This window comes from Orycteropus afer, unplaced genomic scaffold (assembly GCF_000298275.1).
Source record: "Orycteropus afer afer isolate SDZICR_OR568_19922 unplaced genomic scaffold, OryAfe1.0 scaffold00223, whole genome shotgun sequence".
NCBI lineage: Eukaryota > Metazoa > Chordata > Mammalia > Tubulidentata > Orycteropodidae > Orycteropus > Orycteropus afer.
In genome coordinates this window covers 1,858,343-1,873,647 of record NW_006921810.1, presented here as the reverse complement: position 1 = coordinate 1,873,647, position 15,305 = coordinate 1,858,343, and the positions used below count along the sequence as shown (strand labels likewise).

Here is a 15,305-nt window from a genome sequence, read left to right as displayed (position 1 = left end):
ACTGCCTCGGAAACCCAAGGAGGGGTCGCTATGAGTCGGGGCCGACTCGACGGCACATAACAACAACAACAACAACAGTGGCAATGGAGATAGTGATACATAGATTTAGGATATCTGTAAAGACTGAGCAACAGTACTTGCTAACAGATTGTATAATGTGAAAGTAAAGAATCAAGAGTGGCTCTAAGGTTTTTTGGACTGCACAGTGGGGAGGATGGAGTTGCCATTTGTTGATGGAAATAGAGTAAGTTTGTTAAATATCAAAAGTTCCATTTTGGATGCAACTTTGAGATACTAATTAGACATCCGATTATTACTTTGTGATTTGCTATCTCCTTTTAATGTGTCTTGACATATGCAGTCATTAGAAAGAATAAGGTGATTCTATATGTAGAAAGACCCTGAACATACGTTGTTCTGAACATTGAATGTTTTACAATAAGTATGTGTCTGTGTGTTGGGTGATTTAAAAATGAGAAACGTATGTATATTCAAAATTAAGAGAATGGTTATAGGATGTGATAGAATAGTTACATGATCATTAGAAAGAATGAAGTAGATCTGTACATGCCACCATGAGAGATCTCTAAGATCTGTAAATGTGGTAAACAAAAACAAGGCAAAGAACAGAAAAAAATAGGTATGTCAGAATCATAAGAAATTTAATAGTGTTACTTTTAAGGAAAAAGACTTTGGGTCTCCCCCTACCCCTTTTTAAATTATAGAGCTAGTAATAATTCCAATGAGCTTTTCATATTTAAGGAGCTCGGGTGGCAGAGTGCGTAAGGCATTTGACTGCTAACCAGAAAGTTGGCTGTTCAAACCCACCAACTGTTCTGTGGAAGGAAGATGGGGCAATCTACTTCATAAAGATTTCTGGAAACCCAATGAGGGTTGCTCTGAGTTGAAATCAACTTGATGACATTGAGTTTGGTTCAGTTTTTGGTGGTGTAGTGGTTAAAACATTTGGCTGCGAATTAAAAGGTCAGACATTTGGTACCACAGTCGTAGAGGGCATCAAGCTCAATTGGTGTAACATACTACCCAAAACATCTTAAAGGTTGCAAGTGGCGATCTAGATGCAACAATGGGTCTTTCCTTGTCCAGAGCAAAGAAGAGTAAAGAAAACCAAAGGTTCACGGAAACAATTAGTCCAAGCAACTGCTATACCGTGCAATCCTCAGCCTATATAACTATGAAACCAGAAGAACTAGATGGTGCCTAGCTCCCACTGTCAACCACTCAGAGAGGGATCTCTGTAGGAGATCCTGGATAGAGTGGAAACAATGTGGAACAAAACTCAGAATCATTTTTAAAAAGAGGGACTAGGTTTTCTGGTCTGATAGAGCCTGATGGAACCACTGAGACTGTGGCCCCTAGCTGCCCTTGAGGTCTGGAATTGAACCCATTCCTGTGGCTTCTAGCCAAACCAAAGACAGGCATATGAGGTGAAGATTTACGTTAGGTAGATACAGTCCTTGAAGAGATCAATCATGGGAGAATAGAAGGGCTGTGTATGCACAGGGAGACAGCTGGGGGGGGGGCGGGCAGGAGTGCATGGGAGAGAAGGACACAGGGAAGAGGTAACTATTCATGTCTCATGTCAATGTCATGAGACAAAGTATATGTAACATGCTGTATGGAAAGTGAATTTGCTCTTTAAACTTTCACCGAAATCACAATAAAAATTAAAGAAAAAAAAATTCTAAACAGAAAAGGTCAGCTATTTGTACCCACCAGTCATTCTCCAGGAGAAATAGGAGTCATTCTGCTTCTATATTTACACCCTTGGAAACCCCACGGGGGTTGTTAATTTTTTTTCTTGAATTTCTTGTAGACTATGAGAAGACAAAGAAATGAAGTTGTGGTTGAATTAAGGAAGGTGAGTCTGATTGTATTAGGTGCTTCCAGGGATAGTTCTAACATTACAGCATGTAAGTATACATATCCGGAAGATATCAAATATTTATTTTATTTTTATGTAAAATGTATAACTAAATTCTATTTACTGACTATAGTTCAGCTTTTGTATTTAATCTAAAGTGCTTAGCATTTCTTTTCCTTTTGAAAAATGAAAATTTTGGGCCAAATTTGATAAGCTGTTGAAGTTGTTCACTGTCCTAAAATAGGAATTACCAACAAGTTTCCAGATGATTTTATTGTCTATAATTTTTTAATGAGTTATATGAAGTGTAGATTGTAGGGTTAGTTGTACTAAATTATAAATGGCTATTTATAGGTTTCTAGCTATGCATGAAAAGAATATACTTAAAAAATTGTATCAGTTTTCCAAGTATTGAAGTAGGTTATAGTTGAAAATATATTTGCAAATTTGCCCAACCATTTTATGTGAAATTCTGGTGGCCCTTGATTTTTGTAGTGCATTAGTAGTTTCTGTCTAATTTTGAACAGCCCAACTTTTGCTTTGCCTTTGCTTTTAGGTGTTAAAGAGAAGCTCCCAGATGATATATAAACTGGTTTAGTACTTTTAAATATGTTTGTTTGGTTCTGGCTTAACTGTACACTATCTTTTTTAATCAAAATTTTTTTTGCTTTGTTTTGTTTTTTACATAGATCACAGTTTGTTAAAAATACAGTATTTGGGGCTTGGGGCTCATATTAACGTAGCTTAAGTATTTCACAATTTGATTTAATTATCTGCATTTGAGTTTTACTTTTAAAAGGCACTTAATATTTCAGTGTGTAGGCACAGCATTGCCTAACCTTTGTATGAAAGTATTTAGTTTTTTGTTTTTTAATTGGTTTCTCTTTTATTTTTTAAGAATAAAAGAGATGAACATCTCTTAAAAAGAAGAAATGTACCACATGAAGATATCTGTGAAGACTCTGATATAGATGGTGATTATAGAGTGGTATGTTACTGTTATTCTGACAATATGAAATTACTAGTGAAATATTTTACATAAATATGTAATTTCAAGATGACCTTTTAACTTTGTTTTCTCTTTAACTTTTTTCCCCAGCAAAATACCTCTCTAGAAGCTATTGTTCAGGTAAGTTTTTTTTTCCTTCTCTTCATTTATATTTGTTGGCTTCACCAACAAATTATTGTGTATCTACATCATAAATTGTTTCATTTTTTTATATAGAATGCTTCAAGTGATAACCAAGGAATTCAACTAAGTGCAGTTCAGGCTGCTAGGTAAGTTACATTTGAGGATACATTTAATTTTTAACTTACACATGAGTTCCATTTTAGGGCTTTTACTACATAGTAGTCTGTTGGTCAAATTAAATTTTAATGACAAACAATAGAGAACAGTCATTGACTAGGTTCTCTAGTTAGAATATTAAAATTGGCAGCAGTTTTTTAAACTCAGAACACTGAAGGTCTCATGTCTGTAAAAGATGCTAGTGATAAGTACAGTAAGTGATAAGATTGATATTTGTGCTCATTCCACAAAAAGGTGATCCAACAGAATGTGAAAATTATCAAACAATATAATTAATATCACATTTAAAAAAATCTTGCTGAAGAGAATTCAAAAATGGCTTCAGCAGTATATTGACAGGGAACTTCCAGAAATGCAAACTGGGTTCAGAAGAGGACCTAGAATAATGGATATTATTGCTGATATGAGATGGATCTTAGCTGAGAGCAAAGAATACCAGGTGCCTACCTGTGTTTTAACTATGTGAAAGCATTCAATTGTGTGGATCTTAACAAATTACAGATAACACCATGAAGAGAAGGAATTCCAAAACACCTCATTGTTCTCATGAGGAACCTGTACATAGACCACGAGGCTGTCATTCAGACAGAGCAAGGGGATACTGCATGGTTTAAAATCAGGAAGGATGTGCATCAGGATTGTATCCTTTGACCATACTTATTCAGTCTTATGCTTAACAAATAATCCAAGAAGCTGGACTGTATGAAGAAGAATGTGGCATCAGGATTGGAGGATGCCAACAAGCTGCGATATTCAAGTGTACAACCTTGCTTGCTGAAACTGAAGATGACTTGAAGCATTTATTGATGAAGATCAAAGACTACAGTATTCAGGATACATTACACCTCGACATAAAAGAAAACAGAAATCCTCACAAATGGACCAATAAGTAACATCATGATAAACAGAGAAAAGATTGAAGTTGTCAGGGATTTCATTTTACTTGGCACCATAGTCAACACCTGTGGAAGCAGCAGTCAAGAAATCAGACGACATATTGTGCTGGAAAAATCTGCTGCAAAAGACCTTCTTAAAGTGTTAAGAAGCAGAGATGTCACTTTGAAGATTTAGGTCCTTTTGACCCAAGCCATGGTATTTCCAATCACCTCATATGCTTATGAAAGCTGGGCAGTGAGTAAGGAAGACTGAAGAAGGCTTGATGGCTTTTGAATTGTGGTGTTGGCAAAGAATCCTAAAAACACCATGGACTACCAGAAGAGTGAACAAATCTGGCCTGGGAGAAGTGCAACCAGAATGCACCTTGGAAGCAAGAATGGCCAGACTTGATCTCACCCACTTTGGTCATGTTCCCAGAAGTGACCATTCCCTGGAGAAGGATATCATGCTTGATAAAGTAGAGGCTAAGTGAAGAAAGGGAAAACCCTCAACGAGATGGATTGACATAGTGGGTGCAACAATGGGCTCAAGCATAATGAGGATTGTGAGGATGGTGCAGGACTGGGCGGTGTTTTCCTTCTGTTGTACATGGGGTTGCTGTGACTCATCTGACTTGATGGCACCTAACACCAACAACAACACAGTGTTAAGTTGATTTGACAGATTAATGACATAAACTAATTGATAAAATTATAAAACCATACCATTGGTAATTAAATAAGTTTAGTTTTACAAAAAGTTAGGTTCTAAACATTCTGCTCAGGTATCAAATTTTTCTCAACCTCATAATGATCAAGCAGTAAATCAAGTTACAAGCTTCTATCAGTGTTATAAGCAAGTAGATATAAGGCTACAAACATTCCTAGTTAATCTTTCCAGGTAAGAGTACCAAGTAATTTCGCACATTTCTATTGTGAAATCTATGCTCTTACAGTTTAAGGGAAAAGTCAAAAAAGCTGATGATTAAAACCTTCATATTAAGTAGTTTAGGGAAGTCATGGTTGTATCAGAATATAGTGGTTGCTTTGTATGTTTGTGAATTTAAGAGTAAATATTATGCTGTGATTATCAGTGAGAAGGACATTTCAGCAAGAAATTGACTCGTAGAATATCAGAGTGGAAAAAGATTTCACAGGTTATCCAGTATCTTCTTCACTGCATAGACTCTCTGATATTTATTGGCTTTCTCATAGTTTTGTGTATTCGTCCTTAAATAATCTAAAACAGGTAAGGAAATTATTGAACTACAGTGCTGTCCCCTGATGGTAAAAGAACATCTTTGTTAGGTAGGCAAAAATCATAGAAGTAGTCACATCTCAAAATGGTACATTAATATTTATAGGAAGAAGGAATTATTAAGAAGTTGATAAATTGACCATGCGCTCAGTGTTGTCAGAGTTGATTATTTGATAGTTTTCAGACAGGTCTTGACCTACGTTCTGGAAGAAAATGAAGCCCTAATTGTCCATAGGGAGCTCTGGTGGCATAGTGCCAAAGGCATTGGACTGCTAACCGGAAAGCTGGCAGTTCAAACCCCCAAGCCACTCCTCAGAAGGAAGAAGGTTTGGCAATCTACTTTCATAGTGATACCGCCTCGAAAAACCTAAGGAGGAGTCGCTATAAGTCGGATCTGACTCGACAGCAGTGTTTGGTTTGGAATTGTCCCTAAAGCAGGAGTTCTCAAAGTATGGTCTGTGAATTCCTGGGAGACCCTGAGACAATATCAAAACTGCTTTCCTAATAATTCTAAGACTTTATTTGCCTTTTTTCACTGTGATAACATTGATGTTGATGTTGCAAAAGCAGTTGTGGGTAAAACTGCTGATACCGTAGCCCCAATCAAGAGAGTAGCACCAAACTGATTATGTTTTGTTTGGTTGCAACTGTGTTCTTCACCATCATACACTCAGAGACTATTTCTTTTTAAGAATGTCCACAATAAAGTAGTAATTTTTCAAATTAAATCTTGACTCTTCATTGTATGTCTTAAATATTATGTGTGACAAAATGAGAACTGCATAATGAATTAACTTCTCTCTTTTTCATATGGAATGGACTAGCTTTGTTTTCAGCCTTGGGAAAATTGAAATCATTTTCTGTAGGGCTTAATTCCCTTGTGGAATCTTGGTTAAGAAAGGCTGGATTAAGATTTTTATAAGTGTTTGCTTTTTGCTTACTTTGTGATGAATACTGTTCCATGTGTTATGGAAAATAGTATATGTTACAATTCTTGATCTTTAAGAAGCTTAGAAATTAATTGGAAAGGCAGCACTGTACAATAAAAATAGTGATACTCAACACCAAATGTAAGACAACAATGTATGAATAGAAATTCAGAAGGGATATTATGAATAATGTAGAACTTAAAATGGACATTGAAAGTGTATTCATAGTCTGGATAGATAGAAAAGAGAACATCTAATTGAGCTGAATATATAATGTGACAGGCCAGGAAATGGAAATTGTGCAACAGACATGACTAACCTATTGGTGAGTTAAAGAGCATGAGATTAGTTAGGTAAAAATACAGCCACCTTGTGGAGCAGTTTAAAGCTGGGTCAGAGTTTACGTTGATAGGGTAGTAAATAAGCAGCCATTAGTTTGTTTATATAGACAAATGATCCAATTAAGCTTTCTTTAAACTTTATCTGTAGTGTATGGTGAATTTGAATGGGTGAAGATTTGTGTTAGGCTGCAGAAATATTTATCAGCTGAACATGCAATCTTCTACATGTGTAAATGGGCAGTAGAAGTTTTTGGTTTTGACCTCTGAGCTCTAGAGGAGGTGGGAATGTGTTTCTTTGACTTGTTCACATCAGTATCTCCAGCACATCTTTGGATATTTTTCTTTGTGTTACTATGCTTATTCCATATCATTGTAGTTTCTGAACTGAGAATATTATTGACTTTTATGACATTAAATTCAGTGTGCAGGGGAGGATGAAGAATCAGACACTAGAATCAGCTGTAAGTTTTAAACCTGACAGCCCATTACTGAGATTGATCCTGTCTCTTTTTGTCCTCTTATTCTATTGTGACCTGATATGAATAATTTTGGATATTTTGGTCACCTCTTAATTCCTTTCTTAGCAGGGTAAATGCTGTGTTGAAGGAGTCTGCCCATTTTTTTTCTCTGAACTCAAAATTAAGTCCAAAGGTAACAGATACAGAACATTTGTTGTTAGGTGCATTTGAGTCAATTCCAACTTAGAGCAACCCTGTGTGACAGTAGAACTGCCCCATAGGGTTTTCTAGGTGGTAATCTTTACAGAATCAGGTTGCCAAGTCTTTCTCTCACAGAGACACTAAGTATGTGTTCAAACTGCCATCCTTTAACAGTTGAGCACTTAACCATTGTGTCACCGAAGCTCAATATAGAACATTTAGTTGTTTATTTTGTCATATTTGGGACTTTATAATTATTGGTTATCTCTGTAAATTTCATTTATAATTTTTTTTTATAAACAGGAAAGGTTGTATTATAGAAATTATAAAAACTAACTTTCAGAGAAAATATTCTAGTATTTTCTTATATATATATAATATGAATTCAAATTATAATGTATGTCATTAAGTTTCATAAGGGATGTACATTATTTCTTACAGGAAGCTTTTATCCAGTGATCGAAATCCACCCATTGATGACCTAATAAAATCTGGAATATTGCCTATTTTAGTCCATTGTCTTGAAAGAGATGACAAGTGAGTATGTAAAAGATGATGATACTTTACAATGTATCCTTTGTCTAAAACAAGTTTTTCTAGTAGTTAGTTTGATTTTTAAAGAAAAAAAAGATACTGAATGGAGTTGAAAAGTCAAAAAGAAAAAAATAGTGCAAGCTGTGAATAAAGCCAAAAGATGAAGGTGAAAGCCAGAGAGGAAGTTGAGAATGATACATTTAACTTTATTTGTAAACTTTGAAAGTTGTCAAGAACTAATTTGACGAGATAAGTACTTGAGAAAACTGTATGGAGAGTAAGGTACAGATACCTTAATAAAGTGTTTTTATAGAAAACGAAGAGCACATGGAAGAGGTTATATGCTTTTTATGCTGCAGAGATTGTTTTCAACAGTAATTAGAAGTAAAAAAATTCTGGATGGATATGTTTCAAAAAGCTAAAGGAGGGAAATAATTGATAGACACATTGGCCAATATAAAAAATCCTTACTACTTGTTTTTTGTAGTCCTTCTTTACAGTTTGAAGCTGCATGGGCTTTGACAAACATTGCATCTGGAACCTCTGAACAAACTCAAGCAGTAGTTCAGTCCAGTAAGTTGATTATCAGTTGATTTTTTTAAAAAGAAATGTAAAAAGTAAGCAGTGATTCTCCTAAAAGAATATAGATATTGATATTATAAAATGACAACTCAGTAAGGTAACTGAAATAGGCCAAGTTAAGTATGTTACTTTAAGTGACTGCCATTTTCTACTTTGGAAAATTCATTCGATTCTTTTCTAAATCTGAGAACATTTCCTAATTAGGGTAGTAGGTTAAATTATTGTAGTTACATTGTATTTGTAAGACATATTAGAAATAAAGGGTTTTTTCCCCCATTATTGTACAGCCTTAGTCTCTATCAATGAGATTTGTCTTGTACAGTTTTAAGAAATCTTCTTTTGTAAAGTAGTCTTATTGAAAGAATGGTGTGACCATTTCTTTCATTGTCATTGTAATAAAATTGCTTTTCTTTTATGTTTTAGAAGATATTAAGTGGAAAATAATTATTTAAACTAATAATCTGAGTGTATTATTTCACGTACAGGTAGTTCCTGACTCAAGACATACTGGAGTCATGATGAACCACACTTAAAAGTGTCTGTTTTGGGGGGTAGTTTTTGGGTTTTTTTGTTTTTTTAAATATATATATTATATCTTATCCTTAGTAATACGTACTGCATAAAGGGTTGCAGTGCATAATTTGTTGGTGTTATTCTCAGATACTCACTTGAAGATGTTCATTGTTACGATTTATTTATTACCGTTATTGCCACGTTGCAGGCTGTGGTCTGGTCTACGATGCCATCTGTGTTGTTGTCAGTGTGGGGAGTCCTAACATACAGAAAGTTGGGCAGTATTTGTTCAGCTCATAATAACATAAAATTGAAATGTACATGCTCTCGACAGCCATTACAACTCCAACTTCTTTGTTACAATACGATGCTGACAAAGATTAGCTTTATAAAGATACTGATAAAAAAGGCAATATTGAAAATTTTAAAAATACATATCCAACTTAGAATCAACTTATGAGGGAGTCGTTGGAATGGAACTTGTAAGACTTATTGTAAGTCTGGGACTACGTGTATGCTTATCCAAGTTTGTTAAAATCTTAAGCAGTACATATGTAGACACTAATGTTATAATGTTCTGTAAGAAAGAAAGATAATTTCCTTAAGTCTTAATAAAACTGGTTTAGTTTTGAGTTTAGGTGTTTTTTGGGTTTTGCTTTGTTTTATGTGGCTATTAGTGTAAATCTTAACAGTCTGTTTGAATATACTAAAAATAATAAATGAATATTTATTATCAGTAAGCATGGTTTATCTACATATACTCAAATAGCATTTTTCAGAGTAACATTAGAAGGAAAGAAGAAAGTAGAAGAGTCATTTATTTGTTCAGTGCATTACAGATACAGATCTATTTCTGTTTCCCATCTTCTTTGTTGAACAAAAGAATCACTTTCTGATTTAGAAGATTTCATGTGGCCCAGGAATCATTCACTGGCTTTTTGTTAACTTCTGTTATGTTAACTTATGTTAACTTCTGTATTTCCAAATTACTTTAGCAATTGGAACTTTTTTTTTTTTTTCCTCCCTCAATTTTGAAGATAATCTAAAGCAATGCAGTAAGGAAAGCTTGAATCCAATCCCCAAAATGTATAGATAGAGCCAGTGCTCGCATTCCCACTTCTCCATCCTCATTAATAGCTGGCCCCGTGACACTCTTTCTGTCTGACTCTAATCACTTGAAGCTAAATACATATCCAACTTAGAATCAATTTATGAGGTAGTCGTTGGAATGGAACTCACAAGATAAAAGCTCACAAGATAAAAGGCCATTGTCCTTCATACTGCCAGATGAGTAGACACCAGCCACAAGTTTGAGGAATCTACAAAACACCCCAACCTCCTTACCTACTGACCACCAATTTGGGGCTGGTTTCCCACTATCTCATCATGATCCCAGCCTCAAGCTTGATATCCACATTGACACCCTTGCTTTCTGACCTCCTGTTTCCTGCTACCCTTTGGATTCAAGAATGCTCTGGAATATCTTACAGAATTCATGAAGAGTGTACCATACTTAGGACTACAGATTTATTATAGCTAAAAAGAACATAAATTAAGAGACCTGGGGCAAAGTCTGGGAGGGTTCCCAACATGGAGCTTCCATGTCCCGAGAGATGCACTACTCTCCCAAGAGTAGATATTCTTGCCAACCAAGAATTTCTTAGAGGTTTCCTGTTCAGGGAAGGCTCTTTTGACCAGTCCTGCATAATAGGCTAACTCATGCTTCCTGAGGCTAGTTTATAGTAGCCTCCCAGGTGAGTCTTTTCAGATCTGGCCAGCCCCTATTTGCCTGCTCAAATTTTGTGATGTGGCCTAGAAGGTCCAGACCAATATAACCCAGTTATTCCAAGAGTGATTTCTCCAGAGCCAAGGACAAAGCCCACCTTACTTAGGGTAAAACTAGGTCCTTTACCCCACAATAAGGAATTGATTTTAAAATTGAAACTAACTCCAGGTGTAATTGTGAATGAAATTTTACCAGCATAATATGATACTTGTCTATATATTAATCTGTCTTTTTAATCCTGAATAATCTGCATAAGTTAAAATTCTTCCACTAATGATATCCTAATGAAAATCACTTCTGTTAAATAAGATGTGTTTTAAACATTTTTTACAGGTTTTTTGGTTTCAGCTCTCAGCCCACAAAATTCTTGATGTAGAGTATAAAATGAGTAGTACCTGCAATCTTAATTGATAGCCCCTTTTTTTCCTCCCTTCAGATGCTGTGCCACTTTTTCTAAGGCTTCTCCATTCACCTCATCAGAATGTTTGTGAGCAAGCAGTCTGGGCATTGGGAAATATTATAGGTTTGTATAAAACTTGCAATGCAAACTGTTACCAAATATTAGGTATTAAAATGACTCTTAGTAGTCTCAAAGAAGAACTGTTTGCCTTCCTCAGTATTAATTTTTACAAAAGTCTAATTTTCTATACTATTAGTTTTATAAAAATTCTGCTGTTTAAGTATAACCCCATAGTAAACAATGAAAATTATTCCTTAGGATACCATTATGTCTTTATATCAACCTTTAATTATTTGAATGATTATGAAGTGTGTATATGATTTACATCCCTTCTCCTATTCCTCTTGTCTTATGCAGAAGTCCATTTTATTCTTCACTTCTCTCCTTTGATCAAAGACATTAATAGTTAAAAAAAAAAAGGCAAAACATAAACCAATAATTTTCTGCATAATGAGAGTTTTTAGAGAGTCTAAAATGAAATTTTTATGTCTTACAAAATTTGTTTTTGTTAGGTGCAATGAAGTTGGTTCTGACTCATAGTAGTAACCTTTTGTTAAAACAGAACGAAAAACTGTGTGGCCCCGTCCTATGCCATCCTCACAGTCATTGCTGTATTTGAGCCCATTGTTGAAGCTAGTGTGTCATCTCATTGAGCGTCTTTTACCAAGCATGATGTCCTTCTCCAGGCACTTGTCCAGAGTATGTGAAATGAAGTCTTGACATCCTTATTTTGAAAGGAGCATTCTGGCTGTACTTCATCCAAGACACATTTGTTCATTCTTCTAGCAGTCTGTGGTATATTTAGTGTTCTTCTCCAACACTGTAATTCAAATGCATCGATTCTTCTTTAATCTTTGTTTTTCATTGTCCAGCTTTCTCATGCATATGAGTTGATTGAAAATCCATGATTTGGGTCAGACATACCTTAGTACTGAAAGTGACATCTTTGTGGTTCAACAGTTAGAAGAGATCTTTTGCAGCAAATCTGTCCAATGCAATACTTTGTTTGATTTCTTGACTGCTGCTTCCATGGGTGTTGATTGTGGATTCCAGTAAAATGAAATCCTTGAGAACATCAGTCTTTTCTATCTTGGTATTGCTTATTGGTCCAGTTGTAAGGATTTTTGTTTTATGTTGATGTGTAGTGTATACTGAAGGCTGTGATCTTTGATCTTCATCAGTAAGTGCTTCAATCTTCGTTAATTTCAGTAAAAAGACTGTATCATTTGTTATCTCAGGTTGTTCATAAATCTTCTTCCAATCCTGATACGCATTCTTCTTACAGTCCAGCTTCTCAAATTACGTGCTCAGCAAACAGATTGAGTAAGAATGGTGAAAGGATAAAACCCTAACAAACACCTTTCTTGACTTTAAACCATACAGTATCCCTTTATTCTGTTCAAAGGAATGCCTTCTTGTTTGTGTACAGGTTCTGCATGAGCACAATTAAATATTCTGGAATTCCTGTTATTCACAGTGTTATCCATACTTTGTTAAGATTCACAGAGTCAAATGCCTTTTGCATAGTCACTAAAACACAGGTAAACATCTTTCTGGAATTCTCTGCTTTCAGCCAAGATCCATCTATCAAGAATGATATCCCTTATTCTATGTCCTTTTCTGAGTCTGACTTGAATTTCTGGCAGTTCCTGTCAGTGCACTACTGCAACTGTTTTTTATTTATATTCTTCAAACTTTTACTTGTGTGTGATATTAAAGATATTATTAGATAATTTCCATATTCTGTTGGATCACCTTTCTTTGGAATGGGCACAAATATCGATCTCTTACAGTCAGTTAGTTGGCCAGCTAGCTGTCTTGTAAATTTCTTGTCATAGATAAGTGAGCACTTTCAGTGTTGCATTCATTTTTGAAACATTTCAGTTGGTGTAAAGATTTCTGTAACCTCGTTTTTTCCAAAGCCACCTGTGCAGATTGGACTTCTTCCTTCAGTATTATCAGTTCTTGATCATATGCTACCTCCTGAAATGGTTGACATTGACCAGGTTTTTTTTTTGTTTGGTTGGTTTTTTGGTTTTTTTTTTTTTTGGTACAATGATCTGTGTATTCCTTCTATCTTTTTTTGATGCTTCCTGCGTTGTTCAGTATTTTGCCCATAGAATCCTTCAGTACTGCAACTTGAGGCTTGAATTTTTTTCTCCTCATCTTTAAGCTTGAGAAGTGCCTAACGTGTTCTCCCTTTTGGTTTTCTAACTTCAGGTCTATGCATATTTCATTATATTAACTTTGTCTTCTTGAGCTGCCCTTTGAAATTATCTGTTCACCTCTTCATTTCTTCTGTTTGCTTTATCTACCTTACAAGAGCAAGATTCAAGAGTCTCCTACACCATTTTGGTCTTTTCTTTCCCTTCCCAACTTTTCAAATGACCTTTTGATTTCTTCATTTATGATATCCTTGAGGCATCCCGGTTTGTCTGGCCTTAGGTCATTAGTATTCAGGGCATCAGATCTATTGTTCATTGGTTTCTAAATTCAGGTGGGATATATTCATTCTTTGGCTCTCATGGATTTGTTTTTAACTTTCTTCAGCTTCAATTTGAACTTGGTGTATGAGCAATTGATAGTCTGTTTCATAATCAGCCCAGGCCTTATTCTGACAGATGATATTAAGCTTCTCCATTATCTTGCTCCACAGATACAGTCTATTTGATTCCTATATATTCCGTCTGGTGAGGTCCATATATATAGTTGTCATTTATGTTGTTGAAAAAGGTATTTCCAGTGAATACGTCATTGGTCTTGCAAAACTCTTATCATGCTGTCTCTGGCATCATTTCTATCACCAAGGCCATATATTTCAACTCCTGATCCTTGTTCTTTGTTTCTAACTTTTACATTTCTATCAGCAGTAATTATCAGTGTATCTTGATTGCATCTTTAATCAATTTCAGACTTCACAAGTTATTTTAAAAATCTTTATTGTTTTAGTCTTTGACATCAGTCAGCCACATTAGTGATTGATGTATAAATTTGAAACATAGTTGAAATGTTCTTTTTGACAATGAATATGACACCATTCCTTTTCAATTTTCATTTCAGCGTAGTAGACTCTATGATTGTCTGATTCAAAATAGCTTGTACCTGTCCATTTCAGCTCACCAATGCCTAGGATATTGATCATTTTGCATTCCATTTCATTTTTTACAACTGTGAATTTTCCTAGATTCATGCTTTGTACATTCCATGTTCTGATTATTAATGGATGTTTGCAGCTGTTTCTTCCATTTTGAGTCATGCGCCAGCAGCACATGTAGATCCCGAAAGCTTTCATCTATCCATGACATTAAAGTCGACTCTGCAGAGGCAGCTCTTCTCCAGTTACTATTTTGAGTGCCTTCCAACCTGAGGGGCTCATCTTTGGCCCTATGTAGGTGTTTCACTGCTATTCATAAGGCTTTCATTGGCCAGTTTTTTCACAAGTAGACCACTTTGTCCTCCTTCCTAGTCTGTCTTAGTCTGGAGCTCTGTTGAAATCTATCCACCATGGGCGATCCTGTTGGCGTTTGAAATACCAGTAGAGCTTCTGGCAGGAACACATAAGCCACCACGGTACAACAAACTGACAAACAGGTGATGGTTGCAGACTTCAGTATATTAAAATACAGCCTTCTTCTCCCCTGTTACGCATCAACAGGAGTATCTGTATCCTGTTGTGATAGTCTAGGTATGCTAATACCGTGATTACCATGCCTTACACATTTTCTCTGACAAACAATTGAAGATAATTCTAGTATTTCAAGGATTTGTTTGTTATCTAAACCAGACTTAGAATTTCACAGAACTATCCTCCACTGAAGAATGGAAAATATCTGGGGTCTGAACTGTATTGTGTCATAGCTCTAGTGCTTTTTTCTAGGGTTCTTTTACTAATTTGGTGTAAAGGAAAAGGATTTTCTTTCTTTGCATGGAAATGATCAGTATTGCTTTTATATGATTCTTCTTTATTGCCCTTTGCAAAGCTAAGGTAGGAAGCAGGGATTGTTAGTATCCTATGACTGCAAGGTTTCAAATGGGAGGGTTTCTTTGTTCTTGGCATAGGGCATATTGCTATTAGAAATGCTGTTGTTCGTACATCCGACATCCCCCCAGTCAGCTCATTGACATTGAGTTCATTGTGTTGTACAACCATCATCAGTATCCTTTTTTTTTTTTT

General features: G+C 35.4%; 1 protein-coding gene across 1 annotated transcript in view; it reads left to right on the top strand.

Moving 5' to 3' along the window:
* Positions 1 to 15,305, top strand: part of KPNA4 (karyopherin subunit alpha 4) — a 106,513-nt gene that overhangs the window by 53,498 nt on the left and 37,710 nt on the right. The window contains exons 2-8 of the mRNA XM_007948765.2: positions 1,838 to 1,882; positions 2,784 to 2,873; positions 2,985 to 3,014; positions 3,111 to 3,163; positions 7,698 to 7,793; positions 8,278 to 8,363; positions 11,108 to 11,194. Of these exons, the coding sequence (XP_007946956.1) occupies positions 1,838 to 1,882; positions 2,784 to 2,873; positions 2,985 to 3,014; positions 3,111 to 3,163; positions 7,698 to 7,793; positions 8,278 to 8,363; positions 11,108 to 11,194 (487 nt within the window). The remainder of the gene's footprint in view (positions 1 to 1,837; positions 1,883 to 2,783; positions 2,874 to 2,984; positions 3,015 to 3,110; positions 3,164 to 7,697; positions 7,794 to 8,277; positions 8,364 to 11,107; positions 11,195 to 15,305) is intronic.